Here is a 24,074-nt window from a genome sequence, read left to right on the forward strand (position 1 = left end):
TAGGGACCAATGTGCAATTTTTAAAAATTTGAAGGACCAAATTATAAAATTTAAAAATTATTAAGGACCAATTTGCAATTTTTTGAAAATTTTTGGGGTCAAATTTGTAATTTTGAAAAATATGAGGACCAATTTGCAAAATTTGAAGAAATAATAATAACAAATACATTCTATAGAGTATGAGAGAAATTTCAAATTCTTTGATTAATGGTGTCATTTCAAAATGATTAAATTTAACTTAGATAAAATACTTCATAAATTCCATCATTTTAACAATTCTTCATTTTTGTATCCAAACAATAAATTTTGTGTTTTAAATTCCCTCAAAATATTACATTACCTCATTAAAATGTTTCATCCAAATACACTATTAGGCACCAGACAAAATTTCCTGTTTGTAAATACTTCTACAAAACTATTAATATTTAAACAACGGTAAAAAAAATTTCACAAGTGCATATACAAAACAAATCAACATAAATTTAAGAAAACTGCGTGAGAGATCCACTTGGTGGAATCTCTAGATTTCGCATTTCCATTAAGTAATTATTAATTAAACCTTTATTCTTTCACTAGAAGATTAGAATATGTGTTTTCGATGCCACTTTTTGGTCACCAAATCAATTGTACTGAAATGGAAGTGCATTGCTTTCTTAAAAGTAACATGCTTTTGCTTTCATGTTGACTCACTCTCTATCTGCTTCCACCTTACAACAACTATTCTCAGAAAATACCCCTCTCTCTTCTGTGTGCCAAATACACTCCCAAGGTGCCACCACAGTCCATCTTTCAGGTTATTCCTTACTTCAAGATACCATTTTTTTGTTTCTCTTTGGATGCATGGATCCACTTTTGTTCCCAACAAACTGTTAGATGGCTGAATAGATTTTGCATTTTTCTACCTGTTTATTTCCTTCTCAAGAAAAATCATTCCTTTCAATTACTTCTAACATGGCCATTTTCATTGTTTTTGCTTTTTCTATTTGGGTTTCAAATGCTATAAGAGTTTGAACTTGGAACATTTATAATTCTTCAATTTGGGTTTGATTTGGTTTACCCTTTTGAAATTTGTCTTTTGGGTGTTCATTGATTTGTGTATAGAACAACCCTGTTAAAAAAAGTTGAGATTTTTAGATGCTATGTTCTTTCCTTTTCTTCTCTATGGTAAATTTATACTTGTATTTTATGTATATGTTTTAATTAGGTTTAATAAAAATGAATATCTATCAATATAAAAATTTGATTTTTAGCATAGGAGTAATGTATTTCTTTGCAATTGTGTTAGGTTTCTTCATTATTTCAGTATTCTTCGATTCAATTTGTACTTATGGAATCTTGGAGTGGCATCCCTGAAGAGAGAAGCTATTTGTTTTGTGATGAAATGGACTTTTCATTTGATGCTTTTATGAGAAGTCGAAAACCATCAGTTGAATTGGAGAACAAATCTTCAGGTAACTTTGAAAGAGATGGATTTAAAAGTATGGAGTTTGTGGAGTTGGGATTTCCCGACTTTTTGCAGAAGTCTTTTCATGGTAGCAAGCCTATGAAGACATCTGGGGCTGTTCATGGTTCGGTTCAGACATCAAGTTGTGAGCTAGAGAGTAATAATTCTAGTAAAAGAGGGGATTCCTCTATCCGTGTTATTGCTTTTGATTCGTTTTTTAAGGAAGAAGATTATGAGTCTAAGAATTTAAAATCTCTATTTGAATCGAAAAATCATGATTCCACACCGATACATCAAACCGTGCTTTCAAAGAGAGCTCGCACTACCTCTTTACCTTCCCAGGCTCTTATTTGCCAAGTTTATAATTGTAATATGGATCTTAGCACCTCGAAAGATTACCACAAAAGGCATAAAGTTTGTGATGTTCACTCCAAGACAGCTAAAGTTGTTGTCAATGGTGTTGAACAGAGGTTTTGTCAGCAGTGCAGCAGGTATAATTTAAACTTCCTTTTGTGTTTAAAGAATTGTCTGTTTCATCAATGTTACCAAATTGCCACTTTGTTTCCGTCATTCGTTTATTTTGAATAGGAAATGTATGCAGATTGAATTTGATTGTTATTTGTAGATTGAACTATGCTTCCTTTTGTTCTTGAATTAGGTTCCATTTGGTAGCTGAGTTCGATGATGGTAAGCGCAGTTGTCGTAGGCGTTTAGCTGGACACAATGAACGCCGAAGGAAACCTCAGTTTGATTACATGACTAGTAAACAACACAAGATTCTTCAATCTTATCAAGGTTTGATTTCACGATGTTTACGATGATTTAGGTCTGCTGTTATCTAGTCCACGCTAAGTATGAGACATATAAAATTTAGAACCCAAGTGGTTAACATATGATCTAACCGTAGTGACGAAGAAAAACCTTTGAAATTCATCATAAAGTTTGAGTAGCATAATTCAGATCAACTATGCCTAACTATGAAAATACCAATTTTAATAAGATTTAGTGAATCAAACTTTGAAGCAATATTGTCGAAAAGTATAACCACTTCAAATAGTTAAGAGTTGATAGATTAGTGGCATATTATATAATGAGATATAGTTCTGATTTTTGACCACCATATAGTTCAAAAATCATAAAGATTATATTTCAGGAGATTTCATATTCTTATTCGCTTTCACAAGATACTGATACGATTCCTGCCATAAACTGAAATTAAAACCTTTGAATCTAGAAAAGACAGCATGCAATTTTTTAAACATTTCAGACAAAAGAGGCACATAAAGCATCTTAAATTATGTTATCACTTCGTCTTTTAATTACCGTGGTCCCAGGGAATGATGTGGACCATTTAACAAAGGTGTTTGTTTGCATCCATCAGAATTTTTAATGCACAAAGTTGAAGTCAAACACACTAGTGTTGTAAGATTAGTTTTCGCTATCATGGTAGGACATATATTTTGCATTTCGACGATTATTTTAATCGTTTATTCAATTCATGATTGCATGAGAAGTCATTGTTTGAATGGAATGTTTTTTAACAAGATAAATCATGCACTCATGTGGAATCCTTTTCTCAGGTACTAACAACTTTTCCTTTCAAGACATATTTCAAAGTGGAATCCTTTTCTCAGCAAAGCATGATCAAATCTCTCAAAGTGGACATATCAAACTAGAAGAGGAACCAATTTGCAGCCCTCAACTAGACACGCACTCCACACTTGATCACGAGTTATCTAGTCGTGCTCTCTCTCTTCTGTCATCTCAGTCACAGAATCCATCACGCCATGCAGCAGGAAATACATTAGCTACCTCCCTTCTTTTTCACGGCATCCACGAGCAAGACAGTGATGACCAGGATTCGAAAAATGAATTGTTACCACGTGAGATAAACTCTAAGGGAGTTATCAAATCTGAAAATGGAGTTACTGTTGATTTGTTTCAGCTGTCTTCTCATCTTCAAAGAGTGGAGCAGCAAAGAAATTCTGTTTTGGTAAAGTGGGAAAATGAGGATTTTTGTTTCCCAACTGTGTGAAGACTTTGTTTTTAGCCTTATGTGTCATGGAAATGATTCTATTTGTTGATACTAGTATATTTTTAATGTTCAATCCAAAAAAGATATACATTTCTATGATATTTTTTGGTTGGATTTTTTTTTATGTGAATAGACTCATTAATGGTTTAGTATAAAGCAATGATAAGTTGAAAAGTGAGGGATTTCAATGTTAGTGGAAGTATTGAGGGAAAATCCAACTTTGTAGCACAAAAGTAACTATGATGCGTAAATGTGAATGAATTTGAATATTTGAGAAATGACGCGCTTTTCCTCTTAAATAGGAGGAATGATTAGTAATCGAAACTATGAAATGAGGTGTGGATCACGGTCATCCATCAGATTGAGATTGATATGTGCAGTTAGCAAGTTTCCTTGGGTTAAATTGTATGCTCTTAGAGAGAATATGGTCCACCAATTCAATGCATCTTTATTGCCTTCTCTTTATTATTGGGTCTTTTGTCTTTGGACTTTGCAAATGGCCAGAACAGTTGCCTCATTTCAATTTTACTGGAGGAGGGGTTACAATATATGCTTCTATCTGGCCATTGGATTTGGAGATGTGAAATTCTTTGATGAGACATTACTACCATCGAAAACAAGCGCTTTTAATGTCTTCCTTGTAATAGGTAACATTTCTCTGGAACGACTGACACACATCTCTACGTTAGTTGGTAATGAAGTTTGGGGGAGGATATTATGAGTGCACTTGTCCATTAGATGTTTTGCATGATGTCAAAACTTAAGAAAACCTTAGCATTTATGTACATTGAACAGTATCTCCGAGTCATTATGTGTGCCTCAGCATTAAGGATCTTAGAATGCATTTAAAACATGTTTGAAAAAATATCATGCATCAAAAATGGATTACATAGCATCAAAAATTAGTTTCATGCTTGAAAAATCAGTTTTTGCTCAAAAAGCAAGTGTACAGGTCAACACATATAAGGTACAGGTCAACACGTGTACTGCAATATTAAAGCATGTAGATTTTATTTCTATGTGTCGACACATACTAAAGAAATTACTTCTATGTGTCGACACATACGATTTTCAGGTCGACACATGTGTTGCAGTTTTAAAGCATGTAGCTTATGTTTCTATGTGTCGACTCATAACCTGATACAGGTCGACGCATGCATCAATACAGGTCGACGCATGACTTACATGTGTCGACACATGCTATTGTTTTTCACAAAATTTGCATATTTTTTTAACATTTTTAGGTCTCCCTTTTGCCTCCAACTTGCACTACTATAAATACATCATACATGCATCTTTTTCAATTTGATAAAACTATATGCACATACTAAGATTTCTCATCATCTTCAACCTCTATGCATACACACAAACAAAGTATACATAATCATTCATTGTTTGGGTGTCATCTAGACTTGGTTGATAACGTTCAATTTAGGTTAGTTATAACCTAATCATAGGGGGTTTCATCGGAAAAACTGTGAGGAATTTTACTCCAAGATCAAGGTGGAGACAAGAGTTATGCAATTGGATTCGATTAAGTGAAGAGCTTTGAATAACGGTTGGTTCTTGCAAAGGAGTAGCAAGAGACGGTGAATCAACTAGTAATCTTGGGTAACAACAACTCGCAATTTGGATTTGTCTGAGTGAAAGCTTTGAAGAACGGTGGTTTCTTGCAAAGGAGTAGTGCGAGACAGTGAATCAATTAGTGTTTGTTGGGTGACTTGATGAAACTCAAATGAAGGAAAGAGAAGTGCAACGATCAACATCAAACATAGGGTTTGTAGGGTTGGATTGCTTGACATCTCTTGTAAATTATTGTTTGCATAATAAGATTGATATATCAATTCCAAATTGGAATTAGGGGCAGATGTAGCTGTAGCGAGGACAATCGGTGAACTACCTAAACAATTTCTCGTGTCCCTTCTCTCTCTATCTCTTTATCTCTTGCATTTAAATTTTGATAATCAATTTGTTAAACACATTGGTTGAGCGATTGATTCATAATAAATTTCTGGAAATTGTTTTGAACATTGTTGATTTATTGATTTTCTTACAATCAATTTATTGTAAAAGGATTTTGATATCAACAAACGTAAAGGAAATTTCTGGAAAATCAATTGACACTATAATATTCCGTGTTTAAATTGATTGGGAACTTGATTGCTTTGTGCTTATTAAAACTGTTAATTTGAGAATTCAAGTGTTAAGCATAATTGTGTCATTGTTATACCATATAAACGGTTGCACATATCTGAGGTTCCAATAGCCTGTTTGGTTTAGACGACTTTCGATCTAAACACGACACTTCAGCTCGACATAGTTTAAACTCTTTTAAGATCTTAAATTCTGTAATTTTTAAAGTAGGGGATCCATTCACACCCATCTAAATAAGGCCCCGTTGTCTAAACAAGTGGCAAGAAGTTTTATGATGTTAATGCATATGTATGAAAATGTTAAGTAATTTTTTGAGCACTTAAAATATATCAAGGCTTGAATTGTAACTTGTACCAATTAAGTTTGAAGATCAATCTCCCAAAGCTAAATCTTCATGAAGTTGCAATCTTGATACATAGCCATTTGTTCTTTTGCTCATCCTTTCTTGATACACATGCATATTAGTTGACTTCATCAAAACATATAATTGGAGAGGTTTGACATCTCAAAGATTGTTTTTCTTAACGGATACATAAATGAGGAAGTGTATGTTTCACAACTTCCTGGTTTTGAATATCAAGAGTATCCTAATCATGTTTACAAGCTAAAATGAGCGTTGTTTGGACTCAAACAAGCCCCTAGGGCGTGGTATGAGCGACTTAGCAAGTTCTTGCTTGACCAAGGATACTCTGGCGGGAAGGTAGATATTGCATTCTTTATTAAACGTCAAGGAAAACACTTACTTCTAGTTCAAATTTATGTTGACGATATCATATTTGGTTCTACTAACATGAAATTAGTAAAGGAATTTTCTAAGCTAATGCAAGGGGATTTTGAGATGAGTCTAATGGGCGAGTTGGATTACTTTTTCAGGCTTCAAATCAAGCAACTAAATGAAGGAACCATTATATCTCAAATAAAGTATTGCCACGAATTTCTAAAGCGATTTGGTATGGAGGAGGCAAAATCAATTGACACCCCAATGCCAACCAATGGCAACTTGGATAAGGATGTAAATGGTAAGGATGGTGATGTCAAGCAATATCGAGGTATGATTGGATCCCTTATATGCCTTACCGTATCTAGGCTCGATATTATGTTTAGTGTTTGTATATGCGCTCGATATCAATTGACTCCTAAGGAATCACATTTAAAATCGGTCAAGCGCATACTTAGATACCTTTGTGGTACATCCATTTATGGGTTTTGGTATTCCAAAGGAAGTGATCATAACTCGGTTGCTTATTCTGATTCTGACTTTTCCAATTGCAAATCGAATAGGAAAAGCACTAGTGGAACTTGTCACATGTTTTCAAATTCCTTGGTTAGTTGGCATAGCAAGAAACAACAACTATTAGACTTTAATATTAAACTTTCACGTATTCCTATTATGTGCGACAACACTAGTGCCATAAATCTAACCAAGAATCTGGTGCTATATTGTCGCACTAAGCATATTGAGATACATCACCACTTCCTACGTGACCATGTTGAAAAAGGGGATGTTGTATTTGAGCATGTTGATAGTAAAAATCAACTTGTGGATGTTTTTATAAAACCTATTGCGACCGAGCCATTTTTTAACATTCATAGGGAATTGGGGATACTTGATACTTCAAATGCTGCCTAAATGTATTTGTTTCATGCACTCTATACATACTTGACCAAACTTTCATATGAGAGTTTCAGACTATGCGGGTGCATCCTTCTTTCCATTCATCTATGAGATAATATTGTTCCATTTTCTCCTTGAAAGTAATACCTATGCTACTACAATATTTCTTTTAGTTCAAAATGCTTGATGTATGATACAATACCATGAATGTTCGCTTCCAAATATTTTGTTGATTAACCTATTTGTGTTCTTCAATCCATATGCTTATAGTGACTTTATGTTTTAATTGTTGTACTTTATCATTATACTTTATTTTTGTCATGACATAAAGCTTGTACATTTCAAGTATATGATCTTGATGTCCAAGCATGCTTTGTACTAATGTTCCTTGCATATAGGTGTGCTTTTTATCTATTTTAACATGAACTAAATTGACTAAGTGTGTGCTTGTGTAATTCTTGATGAAGCCAGGTCACAATTTATGTTAGCATCTTTAGTGTTGGTTTTAGTGGTGATATTTTGTTTTCATCAAGCTAGGCACATGCGTGTGCAGCATCGGGAGCACCAATGTGAAGAGTTACGTAAACATGACGTGTTTGAAGCGACTCAAGATTTTATCATTACATTGTATTCACCACCTTCATATATGTGTTCTTCTAATTATGATGATTTGTAGCGTTGTCTATTTATGCTTAAACTTTGCATCACTTCATATGTATGAATATATGTGAGTGTATGTTCTTTCTATTGCAAAACGCCTCTTTGTGGTTTATTAGTATTTAGGCATATATGATACTTCTCATGGCTTGCTTTGTCTCTTTTTCATGTTTTCTGATCGGAAAAATAGCAAGTGTACTATTTTCACCGGTGTAGTTATAATGGGTTTTACCCCAAGTATCGATCACGAGGATTGCGTAGGAAACACAAGTTATTATGCGGAGTCAATTAAACAAAAACACATATGGTGTTGCTTTAAATGGTTAACGAAATAGATTAAAACACGATATAAAAGCTGAAATTGAGCTTTTGATATAAATTTAGAGTAATGCCAAGGTAGGTGTATGATCAGCCTTATAATGACTCGGTAAAAAGATCTCTTTAACAAGTTCATATGATGCAACTATTTGTCCTTAAGGGTGTTTTCCTAAGTCCTTAGTGAAAACCTTTTGGTTTGCAATCACAATGTCTAAGTCCTTAGAAACAAAGGTTTGTAAACCAAAGATGTAAGTAATCAAGAATATTCAAATAACCTTACGGCATCCCTAGTCCTAGGTGATACTACAAGATTTAATTGTTTAAAAAACCTTAACAACCGTAGTCCTACAGATTGTTAACCGTAGATCAATCTTGTTTTGCCGACAAAGAGAGCATTAAAAACATTAAACAATCAAATTGCAAAATATGAATACTTGATTAACGAAATACGATATTCAGAGTCGTTACAATTCAAATCAGGGACACCCCCTGGCATTGGGGGGTTTAGCCTCTCATAATATTCAAGAAACCAAAATCAAAAAGTTTAGACATTACAAAGATTAGGAGAACTCTGATCTTCAATGGTGTCCACCGTTGAATCTCTTCGTCTTCCGAAACCTTGATGAAGCTATCTTTTTCTGCTCTGGAATTCTATCGTACGATCAAAAGTCTCTTCTCCTTGTCTCTCAATCCTCTTTTAATCCCTCTAGGTTTTCAGATCTCAGCCGGAATACCCAAACTGCCCCCGGAACTTTAAAATTGTAAAAACAAAAAAATCAGAAATTTTGTCCGCACAGCTGACACGGCCGTGTCACTTGACACGGGCAGACCGTTTCAGCTTCTGGTCTTAGGAGTGCAGTTCTTCAGGAGGCCTGACACGGCCGTGTCAGGCGACACGGTCAGACCGTGTCCGCCTCTGCCTCCTTGCTCATTTTTGCTTCTTGCTTCCTTTTTGCGCACCTCTTGGGTATGCGATCTTCCTTCACTCCAAAGCTAACCTGAAACCATTACCAAACGAGATCAAAAGCACCTAATTGACAAGGAAAATGCACAAAAACAAATTGCAAACAAATAAACTACAGCTAGATAGATTTAAAGAAAACGTTAAAAAACAAACACAAAGTGTTACCAAACATGACGATTGTGTGTCGAATTCATGATGAAATTAAGTGTAAAATGGTGACCGATCACAACCCCAAACTTATCTCATTTCTTGTCCTCAAGCAATGCAAGCGAGCAAACAAAGGTCACCTTGAATTTCTTTTTGTACCACAACATAGCCGATATCATTCGCAACTTGAATCTCTTCCTTGAGTCAGCTTTTGGGACTTATCGCACCTTGTTGTCCATCACACTTCATATCAAGATGTATTTCACCTGCAAACTTGTCACACTTCTCACAAATTCTCTCGTGGTTAGAGTGTTTTTCGCTCAGATCATAATATGCGATATCAACCCTTGACTTTGCGAACATCCTACTTCCACTACACAAAAAGGAATCACACAATTTGAGGGCTTTTTGGGTTGTAATGGGGCTGAGGTGGAGGTTGGATAAACAAGGAGAGGGGACACAATGGGTTTTTCTGCACTTATGTTACTTTTCTCGTTTTTTTTTTCTGTATGTGTGGGGGGTTTCTTCTTAGACTCTCTGTTTTCACCGAAATTTCGAGTGTTAGAATCACCGAGTCTTTCACTTCTTTTTGGGCAAGTGTATTAAACTTCTTTTTCTTTTTCTCTTTCTTTTTTTTCTTTGTGTGGTTCACCCACTTCTCTTTTCTCTTTTGTTTATTTTTCTGTACACTTGCCCTTTTAATTTCATACATACATATAAACCACCCCAAACTTACAATTTTCACACGGTTTTGAGATAAGAGAAAAAAAACGATAAGTGCTACCCGGAAATGGTGATTATGAAGGATGGAGATTCAACAAAACAAAACAAAGGGGAATGGCTCAATGGGGTAAACGAGGGATATGACAAAAATAAAGAAAACAACAATGGCGGAAAATAAGGACAGGGGAACAAAGAAAAACAAACAACTGTCTCTTGTGTGATTTCACAATTGTATTATGTTGGTAGGACAGACGCAAAATTAGGGAGATAAAGACATACCTGATTTTACTCTTATGGTGATCTCTGTAAGTGTTTGGCCTTTTATAATCCTCACCAGGTAGGTTAAGTTTGCAGCTTCCACACACCCTTCATGTCGTGTGACTTCTCTTTCCAGCTTGATTTCGTCACTTAACTGCTCAATTCCGTTCACCATGTTGCGTCCGACATATTCGGCTACATCTACTTCCAAAGTGCCTTGAGAAATTAGCTTTTGGTTGTGTCGTCCCTCCATTCACCACTCATTAACCCAAGCCTTCGACACCAATCTTCATCCTGTTACACTTTTGATACAACTAAGAAAAAAAACTTCAGACGATAACAAATTAAAATGAAATACTAAAACAAGAAAACAATATTGATAAAATCCCTCCCCCACTTGCACTAAACATTGTCCCCAATGTTTTCGTACTCGCCGGAGAGACTTACCGAACACCCTACTGAGGAGGAGGAGGAGGAGGAAAATGCAACATCAATTTTTGCATCATGCTATGCATCTCCGTCATCATCACGCCTTGACGGGTTTGTTCAGCTCCTTGACGGTGTAACTCCAGACCTTGGCGCGCTTGCTCACCTCTGAGATCGGCGAATTCGCCATGTATCCAATTCCATTCTTCACTCGTGAAAGATGAAGATTGGTTACCACCTTGTGATGATTGACCCGTCTCTCCTTGTAGGTGTTCACTCTCTTCATTCCGCTGAAACTGATAATTGCTCCTAAAAATTTCCCGATAGCGCCAATTCTCCTCACTAAGGGTGGACGTTCGTTCAGGGTTTGGAAGATTCATGACCACAGTTTTCCCAACTTTGTACTCGTAAGTAGTACCACTCATTTGTATCACAAGTTGGTTAATCAAAGCAAGCATATCTAATTTAGTCATACCTGGGACGGGCTCATGATGATACACCACCGGGTCATAGCCAAGAAATTTAGCTATTTGAGTGATGATACCTCCAACACAGATGTCACCTGAAACTGCTTTTCCCACTTTGCTTAAATGTGCAGCCACAAAAGCAGCCACATTAACCGGAGTGTCCGAGATCATGGAGGACATAAGAAAAAGTTCAGTTTGCGAAATAACTCCCTGACTGTCACCCCTACCAAACATAGAATAAGCCAAGCATTTTTGCACATAACGAAAACATGGATTATGAATCCGGGAGGCTTTCGCGTCTTTAGCGATATATTCTGTTCCTGTGATCTTACCCCAAAACCTTCCTGGGACAAAATCACTAGGCAATTTTCCCGGTCCATCAACGGGTATTCCAAGGATAGCACCTAATTCTTCTAGAGTCAACCGGTGCTGAATCTGAAACAAATGAAAAGAGATTGCACCGGTACACATAGGGAGCCTTCCTTCCCAGTCCGTATGGACCTCGTACTCCACTGTACTCAAGAATTCCAATGTTATCCGTTCATAAGTGGGTGTTGTACGCAACATAAAATCTAACAACCCTACTTTATTCAACAGTCTATGCACATCTTCAGACAAACCCAATTCAGCTAAAGTAGAGGGACACATATACCTGTTCGGAATTAACCGTCGGTCCTTATGTTTTGCATACCGGACTTCATGGGCGGGGTGGGTGAAGGTGATCCCATGAGCATTCTCGTTTCCCTGCTCAGCCGCCGGTTCAACATTCCTCCGTGGTCGAGTTGGAGGTCTCGAAGGTCCATCCTCGGTTGGTCTTCTTCTGAAAGCATTCTTTGGGGGCATTTTGGGTACCTGAAAATTTCACAAAAACTAAAAATGCGAGTTAGCGAAAACGGCCACCGTAGGTAGATGGAGAGTGACGAGTGGAACACTTTTTGTGAAGTGGGTGTGGGGAAAAAACGAAATTAGAGAGAGATGGATGAAGGTTTGTGTTGGAGGTTTAATGGAGGTGAGGAGTTTTTGTGGGAGAAGAAAGAGGAAGAAAGAGAAAAGTGAAGGAAGAGAAGGGAAAAATAGGGTTTGAGTGTGTGGGGCGCGCGGGACCCACAAGCAAGAGAAAAAAAATTCAAAATCTAGCTCGCTGACACGGCCGTGTCAGCCAACACGGTCAGACCGTGTCCGAGTCTGGAAAACCAATTTTGTTTCTCAAAGAAAATACTCTGCATGACACGGCCGTGTCACCTAACACGGTCAGACCGTGTCCGGGTCTGGAAAACCAATTTTTATCCTCAAAATTTTTGATCAGTGTGACACGGCCGTGTCAGCCAACACGGTCAGACCGTGTCAGGCACTGTGTTCAGAAAATTTTGTCCTTCTCGGATTTTCTGCTCTTTTCACTCCTTGATAGTCGTGTTTCAAAAATAACCTACAAAACAAAAACAATAAACAAGGAAAACTGGTAAGAACAAAAATAGTGGGTTGCCTCCCACTAAGCGCTTCGTTTAACGTCGCATGGCTCGACGGACGTCCACCTCATTAGGTGAGACGCAAATGATCAATTGATCCAGCTTCTTGCCCAGCATAATAGGGTTTCAACCTCTGTCCATTGACTTTGAATATGTCCCCATTGGCTTGAATCTTAATTTCAATCGCACTATGTGGGAATACCTTGTGCACAATAAACGGCCCTGACCATCTTGACTTCAATTTTCCAGGAAACAGCTTCAGCCTCGAGTTAAACAACAACACTAGTTGTCCTTCCCAAAAGTCCTTCTTGATGATTTTTTGATCATGTCACTTCTTTGTTTGTTCTTTGTACATCTTTGCATTTTCATACGCTTGATCTCGAAATTCCTCTAACTCATGTAGTTGAAGGATACGAGATTCACCGGCTTTTACAATATCGTAGTTTAGGAATTTAGAAGCCCAAAACGCCTTGTGTTCAAGCTCGAGTGGCAAATGACAAGCTTTACCATAAACCAACTGATAGGGTGACATGCCTATGGGTGTTTTGAATGCAGTCCTGTATGCCCATAATGCATCTTCAAGCTTCATAGCCCAATCTTTTCTTGAGGCGCTCACAGTCTTCTCGAGAATCTGCTTGATCTGCATGTTCGATACCTCTACCTGACCACTAGTCTGAGGGTGGTAAGTTGTTGCAATCTTGTGCTTCACATTATACTTCTTCAGCAGATTCTCCATCAACTTATTCAAGAAATGAGTACCTTCATCGCTTATGAGTGTTCGGGGAACACCGAATCTGGAGAAAATGTTGTTCTTGAGGAAATTCACTACCACCTTGGCATCATTTGTAGGAAGAGCGACTGCTTCAACCCATTTAGAGACGTAGTCCACCGCTACAAGGATGTAGTTCTTCCCATGGGATGGTGGAAAAGGTCCCATGAAATCAATACCCCACACATCAAACAACTCCACTTCAAGTATACCCTTCTGAGGCATCTGATTTCTTTTTGAAATATTCCCCGTTCTCTGACACCTGTCGCATTCTTTCACAATGCTTTGAGCGTCTTTGAATAATGTGGGCCAATATAAACCAGATTGTAAGACCTTTGCAGCCGTTCTATCACCACTGAAATGTCCGCCATATTCTGAGTCATGGCATGCTTTTAGCACATCCCGTTGTTCCTCCTCGGGTACACATCTTCTAATCAAACCATCGAGACCCTTCTTGTATAAGAAAGGATCATCCCACAAGTAGAACCTGCAATCATGTAAAAACTTTTTTCTACGGCTATAGTCAAAATCACCAGGGATAATACCACCTACCAAATAGTTCGCATAGTCGGCGAACCAAGGTACACCAATAACAGCGAGGATATGTTCATCTGCGAACTCATCCTTTATTGGGCGCGTAGCTCCTGTCTCTTCAATAGGTGACATTCGAGACAAGTGATCGGCCACAGTGTTTTCAGACCCTTTCTTGTCACGAATTTCCACATCAAACTCTTGAAGGAGTAAGATCCATCTTAGCAGTCTTGGCTTAGAGTCCTGTTTAGCAAAAAGATACTTCAAGGCAGCATGGTCAGTATAAACAATGACTCTAGAACCCAACAGATATTGCCTAAATTTATCAAAGGCATAAACAACCGCTAACAACTCCTTTTCAGTAGTTGCATAGTTCATCTGTGCAGGGTTCAACACATGACTAGCGTAGTAAATAACATGTAACAATTTTTCTCTACGCTGTCCCAGAACCGCCCCCACTGCAATATCACTTGCATCACACATGATCTCAAAAGGTAGAGACCAATCCGGGGCTACAACAATTGGTGTCGACACTAATTTTTGCTTTATTGTATCAAATGCTACGGCACATTATTTATCGAAAATAAAAGCTTTGTCCTTAACTAAAAGTGTAGTTAAAGGTTTTGCTATTTTTGAGAAGTCTCTTATGAACCTACGGTAAAAACCCGCATGCCCTAAGAAACTTCGGATACCTTTTTCATTCAGGGGAGGAGGCAATTTTGCTATGACTTCTATCTTGGCTTGGTCAACTTCTATTCCCTTATGAGAAATTTTGTGGCCCAAAACTATACCTTCACGCACCATGAAGTGACACTTATCCCAGTTGAGGATTAAGTTGGTCTGCTGGCATCTTTCTAAAACAAGAGCAAGGTTAGTTAAGCAATTATCAAATGACTTACCAAAAACCGAGAAGTCATCCATGAATACTTCCATATGCTTCTCAAGCATATCGGAAAAAATGGATTGCATGCATCGTTGAAATGTGACCGGTGCATTACATAACCCGAATGGCATTCTTCTGTAGGCAAAAATACCAAAAGGGCATGTAAATGCGGTCTTCTCTTGGTCCTCTGGTGCAACAGCTATCTGATTATACCCCGAGTAGCCATCGAGGAAACAATAGTAGTCATGACCCGCTAACCTTTCTAACATCTGATCGATGAAAGGTAACGGGAAATGATCTTTTCTTGTTGCCAGATTTAGTCTTCGGTAGTCAATACAGACTCTCCACCCTGTAACTGTCCTTGTGGGAATCAACTCATTCTTTTCATTCTTAATCACTGTAGTTCCACCTTTCTTTGGCACCACATGAACTGGACTCACCCATGAGCTGTCAGATATTGGATAAATCATCCCTGCGTCCAAAAGTTTTACCACCTCCTTTCTAACCATTTCCTTCATCGCTGGATTAAGTCGTCGTTGAGGTTGGACAACCGGTTTGTGATCATCTTCCATTAGGATTTTGTGCATGCAAATTGTTGGACTTATTCCCTTCAAATCTTTAATGGACCATCCAAGAGCACTCTTGTGCTTTTTAAGAACTTTGACAAGCTTATCTTCCTGAAGGAATTCAAGGTGGGAACTTATGATGGCCGGGCACTTACTCTCAGTGTCTAAAAAGACATATTTGAGGTTGTCCGGTAATTGTTTGAGTTCAGCCCCCTTCTTTGATTCATCTTTACTTCCTTCCATTAACGGTTGCCTTAGCTCCTCCCATCGATTGTGGCGAGAATTTTCAACAAGTGATGTTGTTTCCATCATGGCTAAAACTTCACTATCTTTTTCATCAACTATCTCTTCTTCTTTAAAGATTGATAAACTTAAAATTCTCTCCAAAGGTAACTTTTGTTTCGTCAAAGAATTTTCTTCATCACAAATTTGATCAATTACCTCAATGTGTTGACTTGTGGCAATGTCATCTTTGTACTTCATGGTGTTTCGCACATCAATCTTTAGTTCCTCATCATAAACTTTCAAGGTCATTGTACCTTCCTCTATGTCGATCAAGCATCTCCCGGTCTCTAAAAATGGTCTCCCCAAAATGATTGGTATCTCTTCATCTTCGGGCATCTCTAGAATAACAAAATCTACAGGGAATACGAACTTGTCGATTTTCACCAACACGTCTTCTACCACTCCGTACGGTCTTTTCACCGATTGGTCAGCAAACTGAAGTGTCATTCGTGTATCTTGTACTTTACCTATCCCCAATATTTTGTAGATGGATAATGGCATAAGACTTACACTTGCTCCCAAATCAATAAGAGCTTTCTTGAAAGACCTATCACCGATGGTGCATGGAATAGTTACTGAACCTCGATCTTTCTTCTTGACCGGAATTTTCATGCCCTGCAAAATAGCACTACAAGTTTCAGTTAGAATAATCGGATCACTCTCGATGGTCCGCTTCTTTGAAATGATATCTTTCATGAATTTCGCATAGGTTGGCATTTGCTCAAGTGCCTCTAAGAAAGGAATGTTCAACTCAAGTTTCTTGAACATCTCCAAGAACTTCTCAAAATTCTTCTCATGTTGTTCTTTCTTCTTATTTCTTGTGGGGAAAGGGAGTTTAACCGCCGGTTTAGGTGTAACTATTTTTTCTTTTACTACCCTTTCATCCCCCTTGGCCTCTTGACTTACAACCTCATTCTCTTTAATCTCTACATCCACTTCAATCAACATATCCTCTTCATCAGAATTCTTCTCAGGTTTGTCATTGGATTTATTGCTTCTGGTAGTTACAGCGTTCACATGATTATTGTTTCTGGGATTCGTAACCGTAGCACTAGGTAGAGCACCCTGTGGTTGAGAGTTAGTCATTTGTTGCGCAATCTGACTCATTTGGATTTCCAGATTTTTGATAGAGGCCCCTGTGTTCCTCTGGCTGCTCCTAGTTTCTTCCTGAAATTGAGAATTTTGAGCTGCCATTTTTTCAATAGCTATCTCCCATTCTGCCTTCTTCGGTGCCTATTGTTGAAATTGTTGAGGTGCTTGAGATTAGAACTGTTGCGGGTGGTGTTGAAATTGTTGCTAGTATGGAAGTTGTTGTTGGGGAGGTCTATACTGTTGTGACTGAGCTGGAGATTGAAATTGGGTTGGTCCTTGCTTTTGAAAGTTTCCTTGTTGGTCCTTCCATGCGAAATTAGGATGATTTTTCCAACCTGGATTATATGTATTGGCGTATGGATTATTTTGCCTCAACATATGAATCTGTTCCACCTGTTCTTACGTTGCCACACAATGCATAGCAAAATGCGGTCCACTACATATTTCACATACAACTGAGGCGGTTGGTTCAACTTGTGCTACCTTTTGTTCACCAAGATTCATTTTCTTCAATCTTCTTTCTACTTCAGCTGCAATTTGTTCTTCCATTTTAACCACCTGATCAGCAAGCTTCAAATCAATCTTACCTTCCGGTTGGCTCATTGCACGGTCATATAACTCAATATGCTCATTAGCGGCAATAGCTTCTATGATCCTCTTGATACCAGTGGCTATTGAAAAATTAGTTGAGCCACCGGCTGCCGTGTCTATCAGCTATTTTGTCTTGACTCGTAGACCATTAACAAAAGTCTGCATTTGCTCTGTTGGGTCCATATTATGAGTAGGACATGCAACCAAACATCTCTTAAACCTTTTGTATGCATCTCCCAATGATTCCCCTTCTTTCTGCTTGAAATTTACAATATCATATCTTTTTCGGATGAAAACCGATGCGGGGAAATACTCGTTAAGAAAGGCTGTTTCCATCTGTTGCCATGTGGTGATACTTCCAGCTGGAAGTGAGTAAAACCACTCTTCCGCATCTTCGGATAAAGTAAAAGGAAACATCACGAGTCTTTTTGCTTCTTCGGAATGGCCCTCTATCTTCAATGATGTTGTTGTGGTGAGGAATCTCTGTAAATGCTTATTTGCATCTTCATTGATTCTTCCAGCAAAAGGCCTGCTTTCTAACTGACGGATAGTGGAAGGATGTAGTTGGAAGTGTGCCACGTTAACCGGTTGATTTACTATGGTCATTCTTCCAAGCGGTGCATTGGCCCTTCCATAATCACCTAAAAGTCTCTCTGGAGGAGGTGGATCAGCTGCCATAGTTTCAGGCTCAGAATCTGACTGCTCGAACTGAATAGATAGTGCTTCTTCGTCTTCCGATTCTGAAACTACAGGTGATTCTTCTTTCGATGCCAGTCTTTTCCGCTTAACTTGTCGGAGTCGTGCTCGCAGTAATCTTTCGGGTTCTGCGTCAAAAAGAAGTTCAGCTGAGGCCTTACCTCGCATACAAGATTAGACAATTATTAGTTGAGAGGAAACAATAAAAATAAATAAATAAATAAAAATTAAAATTTGCAAAGGAAATAAAATTTTAATTGCAGAGCAATAAAATTTTAATTGACTGAATAATAGCTTATATTTTGGCAATCCTCGGCAACGGCGCCAAAAACTTGATCGGAAAAATAGCAAGTGTACTATTTTCACCGGTGTAGTTATAATGGGTTTTACCCCAAGTATCGATCACGAGGATTGCGTAGGAAACACAAGTTATTATGCGGAGTCAATTAAACAAAAACACATATGGTGTTGCTTTAAATGGTTAACGAAATAGATTAAAACACGATATAAAAGCTGAAATTGAGCTTTTGATATAAATTTAGAGTAATGCCAAGGTAGGTGTATGATCAGCCTTATAATGACTCTGTAAAAAGATCTCTTTAACAAGTTCATATGATGCAACTATTTGTCCTTAAGGGTGTTTTCCTAAGTCCTTAGTGAAAACCTTTTGGTTTGCAATCACAATGCCTAAGTCCTTAGAAACAAAGGTTTGTAAACCAAAGATGTAAGTAATCAAGAATATTCAAATAACCTTACGGCATCCCTAGTCCTAGGTGATACTACAAGATTTAATTGTTTAAAAAACCTTAACAACCGTAGTCCTACAGATTGTTAACCGTAGATCAATCTTGTTTTGCCAACAAAGAGAGCATTAAAAACATTAAACAATCAAATTGCAAAATATGAATACTTGATTAACGAAATACGATATTCAGAGTCGTTACAATTCAAATCAGGGACACCCCCTGGCATTGGGGGGTTTAGCCTCTCATAATATTCAAGAAACCAAAATCAAAAAGTTTAGACATTACAAAGATTAGGAGAACTCTGATCTTCAATGGTGTCCACCGTTGAATCTCTTCGTCTTCCGTAACCTTGATGAAGCTATCTTTTTCTGCTCTGGAATTCTATCGTACGATCAAAATTCTCTTCTCCTTGTCTCTCAATCCTCTTTTAATCCCTCTAGGTTTTCAGATCTCAGCCGGAATACCCAAACTGCCCCCGGAACTTTAAAATTGTAAAAACAAAAAAATCAGAAATTTTGTCCGCACAGCTGACACGGCCGTGTCACTTGACACGGGCAGACCGTGTCAGCTTCTGGTCTTAGGAGTGCAGTTCTTCAGGAGGCCTGACACGGCCGTGTCAGGCGACACGGTCAGACCGTGTCCGCCTCTGCCTCCTTGCTCATTTTTGCTTCTTGCTTCCTTTTTGCGCACCTCTTGGGTATGCGATCTTCCTTCACTCCAAAGCTAACCTGAAACCATTACCAAACGAGATCAAAAGCACCTAATTGACAAGGAAAATGCACAAAAACAAATTGCAAACAAATAAACTACAGCTAGATAGATTTAAAGAAAACATTAAAAAACAAACACAAAGTGTTACCAAACATGACGATTGTGTGTCGAATTCATGATGAAATTAAGTGTAAAATGGTGACCGATCACAACCCCAAACTTATCTCATTTCTTGTCCTCAAGCAATGCAAGCGAGCAAACAAAGGTCACCTTGAATTTCTTTTTGTACCACAACATAGCCGATATCATTCGCAACTTGAATCTCTTCCTTGAGTCAGCTTTTGGGACTTATCGCACCTTGTTGTCCATCACACTTCATATCAAGATGTATTTCACCTGCAAACTTGTCACACTTCTCACAAATTCTCTCGTGGTTAGAGTGTTTTTCGCTCAGATCATAATATGCGATATCAACCCTTGACTTTGCGAACATCCTACTTCCACTACACAAAAAGGAATCACACAATTTGAGGGCTTTTTGGGTTGTAATGGGGCTGAGGTGGAGGTTGGATAAACAAGGAGAGGGGACACAATGGGTTTTTCTGCACTTATTGTTAGTGTGCTCTGTTCTGTATTATTGTCTTATTGGCATCCATGCTTGGCTAAAACATAATAGCAGCTGAATGTAATGTATTGTACTCTTGCAAATATTAAAAAGAACAACAGGTACTGAAACAAGATGTTACAAGGAATGTCATGACATTAGCCATGACATCGCGCCTGCAGAACAGACGAAGGAAGATTCAGTTTTGGGTTTAAAAGATACAGAATATTCTATGTGGATATTGTGTAATCCTATGTGACGCAGTCTTAAAGGTCAAAGAATCAAATCTAAGATTTATGTTTCAGCAGTTACTAATTTAGGAGATAAATTAGGTAACTTATGATCAAAAGGCCTTGTTTGTAGCAGAAGAAATCTGCTGATTTGTAACAGCATGGAGTGCTGCGATTTTAAGCCCAAGTCCAACTAGGATCAGGTTATATATATAGGAATCTTTGTTGCCTTGTAAACCTAACGATCATAATGTAGTCATTAGGGTTTGTTGTTTAAGTGAATCACCCAGGTTGTGGGATGGTCACTGATTTGTGCCTCGAAGCCTGTAGGTAAGAGGTTTACTTTATTCACTCAGAAGCTGTGAAGCAATGAGTGAAGATTGTGTTCTTGGAACTACTCCATTATGTATATTTAAGTTGTTGGTGATTAAGCTGTCGATGCAGTGGCTGAGTTGCTGACTGCTAGACATCATTGCTATGATTGGGAGTGGAATGGAGATATTCCATATCTAGGAAGAACCTAGGTAGAAGGGTCATTGGGTAGTGATTAAGTGAGGAGTTGTAAACTGGGAGTTTAGCTCTGAATTGATACTGCTAATAGTGGACTTCATCCCTGGCTTGGTATGCCCCCAGAGTAGGTTGATTGAACCGAACTGGGTGAACAATTTTGTTGTGTTGTTTATGTTTCTGCATTGTTTATTTGTAAGTTCAGTTTGGATGTCATAACATCGTTGTTATACCCCAAAATTTGCCCACATCTTTTTTTTAAGAAAACTTCAATCTGAAAATTAAGAGTTTCATATAAACATGGATTTTTATTTCAAATATCCTAAACATATGAAGTGCTTAAATTTCAGAATTTCTCTTACACAGTAACTTGGCTAACAGTGGAATTTATTCTTACGCAAACGCCAAATGCTGTTCATTACACCGCAAATACTATTTATTTATTTTACAGATAAATAGTACTAACACAGTTCATGCAGGGTTAAATCTTTTTTGCAGGCGCAAAAGCAGGAAACTCACACTGTACTGGTAACAATTGTTTTTGGTTTCCCACTAACTTTTGTACTATATTCCATTATTTTCAAAAATCTTTTCAAATCTCTTCTTTCCAATTCAAATCTCAACTTTATTCTACACATCTCTCTTTTCCCAACAATATCATACACTTTCTTTCAAATCTCACTTCCACTCAAAATTTCCATTTGTACGGAATCACATCATTCCCCAACGTCTCTATCATCTTTCCATTCTATAAATACCTCTCATTCTTTTCACAAATCTCACATCAAATTCTAAATCATCTTTCAAATTCCTACCTCATAATCCATCATTTCTTCTTCCCTAACAAGAATGGCAAAATGGATAGAGACACTGTTTCTTACAGTCATCACCATTGCTACGGTGATCATGACTTTCTTCTGCCTACATAGTCTTGAGGAATGTGGACCTGCAATGGCTATGCTCCCAATCATCTACATGTTATTGTTCATAGCATGGGTCATCAATCGTCATTCTTAAAATTTGCCGTATTTCTTATTTCTTAAATGTACCGTTTATTCGTCGTACTGTTCAATATAGTGTGTAATATTTATACTGTCAGTATTAAATGTTGTACTAGTTGTCATAATATTGCTTAATTACTAAGATAATATTTTGTGTATTTTCTGCCAGTCAAATATTTCTATTTCTGTGCATTAAATAATTTTCAGGTTATTATCGGTAATTTTGCCCGCATACCGTAAATATCAGTTATTTATTATGTTTCTGTTTTCTAACAAGTCATGTAAATAAATTTTCATGCTTCACACCAAACAAAAACAAAAATAACAACAAAAAAAAAAAGAAAATTAACTTTGACGGTTGATTTTTCACTTTAACTGCTGCTTCAGTACACGAACAGTCAGTTGACAGACAAACTGCAGACAGTACAATTCACAGTGTTTTGTACAATCAATCAAATCAATCATTCACAATTCAAATTTCCAAGATTTTTGTGTTAGAAGTCTTCTGAATATCACGCGATTAGCAGAAACTCAGCACTGCACAAAAATCAGGTACGCTTAACTGCCTCCTATACAGACAGTCCCTAATCAGGGTTTTTCTTGTTTTAACAGGAGCAACAAGTTTTGAGAGCTCAAATGGATTTCATATACATCCATACATCTCAAAGTACCATCATACAAATTTTCAAACTTCAATTCACTCAGACGCACCGTCAGCAGCTCAAACAGTCAACAGACGACCCGTTTGACCAAAAAAGTCAACTGACAGTCAAAAATGAAATTTTTTGCCAAAGTCCATATTTTGTCAAAGGATTCAACATTTGATCATTGGATGATCACAATTCATCAAGGAAAGATCAAAAATCAACAAAACCCTAAGATTCAAAATTAGGGTTTTTGCCTGAAAAGTCAACTCAACTTTGACTGATCATAACTCTCTCATCCTTCATCCAAAAAATGTCAACCAAAGCTCATTTTGAAGGAAATTCAATTATCTTTCAAATGCAATTGATCCCATGGTCATAGCATTCACCATTTGAAAAATATGGCCAAAGACATTACAGGTCATTTTCAAAGTCAACAAAAAGACACTTTTTTCAAATGGACACACAAGGAGAACCAAAAATCATTTTGATATGAGACCAAAGACATTGGTTAGAGGACTCTTTGAGGTTTCCAAAAAGTGCAAGATCTCCTTCATATGACAAAAATTGAAGGATTCACACCTTGTTGAAGTTGGCTAAATTTTGGGAAAATGCATGAAATCAACATTGCTCAAAAATGTTTTTTTTCCAAAAGATGCCAAGTTTTTATGGTCCAAACATCTTTGCCATGTTACTATGGGCCTCCCACGACCAAGACAAAGCCCACATCTATATTATCCATTTTTGACATAATTTTATCTTATTTTAAGATTAAAATTAAAGGAAATTGCATGGATAATTGATGGCTTGATCTCCAAGTATGACACACCTCCAAAGTCTTCATTTTTCTGCAGAAAATTGATGCCCAAGACAAGTGCATTGAATAGAAGAAGACTTGGTCAACAATTCAAAGATTTTTAATATTTTAAAAAATCAAATTTTCAACAAGAGCAATCAAAGCTTCTTGCTTCACTTCCAAGCAGCCTTTGGCTTATAAATAAGCTATTCTACTTCAGCACCAAGAGGGACACGAATTGAGGGCAAGAGCATAGCTATCATTATCATAAAATTCTCCAAAAAATACATACACTTTGTAATTTTCAAATTCTATATTCCAAGCAATATTAATACAAACAAAGCTTTCCAATCATCTTCTCAAATCATATAGAGTAAGATTGAACTCCTAACATAGTCCCATGAGAGTCGTATAGTGAGCATAGTGTTCTTCATGTACATATGCACTTGACTTTCGTTTTCTTATATGCAATCAATTTCCATGTAAACTAACCATCCTAATATGTTCATAAGGTCCTATAGGAGTGATCTGGGCTTTAACATGAGAGTTACCACGTGAGAATCACCTCATGCCATTAACAAGTGCATATGAGTGTTCATACTTTAAACTCTTCGAACCCATGGCTACAGGCCTCAAACAAAGAAACTGACACCACCAATGAACTCAGGACATCATGTTTAGTGGATCTGGGTTGCCTTCTTTTGCTACTAATGCTTATCTTTGCAGGTTGATGAAGCTATTCAAAAGT

General features: G+C 37.4%; 1 protein-coding gene across 1 annotated transcript; it reads left to right on the plus strand.

Annotated features, from left to right (window-relative positions):
* The first annotated feature begins 568 nt into the window (after window positions 1-568).
* On the plus strand, window positions 569-3,987 carry LOC131651759 (squamosa promoter-binding-like protein 6). Its single transcript, XM_058921449.1, has 4 exons — window positions 569-793; window positions 1,286-1,935; window positions 2,103-2,239; window positions 3,025-3,987. Exons 2-4 carry the CDS (start codon window positions 1,328-1,330, stop codon window positions 3,477-3,479), a joined length of 1,200 nt encoding a protein of 399 aa, XP_058777432.1. The 5' UTR covers window positions 569-793; window positions 1,286-1,327; the 3' UTR covers window positions 3,480-3,987.
* Window positions 3,988-24,074: the final 20,087 nt, after the last annotated feature.

This window comes from Vicia villosa, linkage group LG2 (genome assembly GCF_029867415.1).
Source record: "Vicia villosa cultivar HV-30 ecotype Madison, WI linkage group LG2, Vvil1.0, whole genome shotgun sequence".
NCBI classification, from domain to species: domain Eukaryota; kingdom Viridiplantae; phylum Streptophyta; class Magnoliopsida; order Fabales; family Fabaceae; genus Vicia; species Vicia villosa.

Excerpts from the sequence above, each read along its gene's own strand:
- LOC131651759 (XM_058921449.1), top strand. The coding sequence starts at position 1,328 with ATGGAATCTTGGAGTGGCATCCCTGAAGAGAGAAGCTATTTGTTTTGT. Across the intron at positions 1,936-2,102 it reads TTTTGTCAGCAGTGCAGCAG|GTTCCATTTGGTAGCTGAGT; the intron begins GTATAATTTAAA and ends TTCTTGAATTAG. Across the intron at positions 2,240-3,024 it reads GATTCTTCAATCTTATCAAG|GTACTAACAACTTTTCCTTT; the intron begins GTTTGATTTCAC and ends TCCTTTTCTCAG.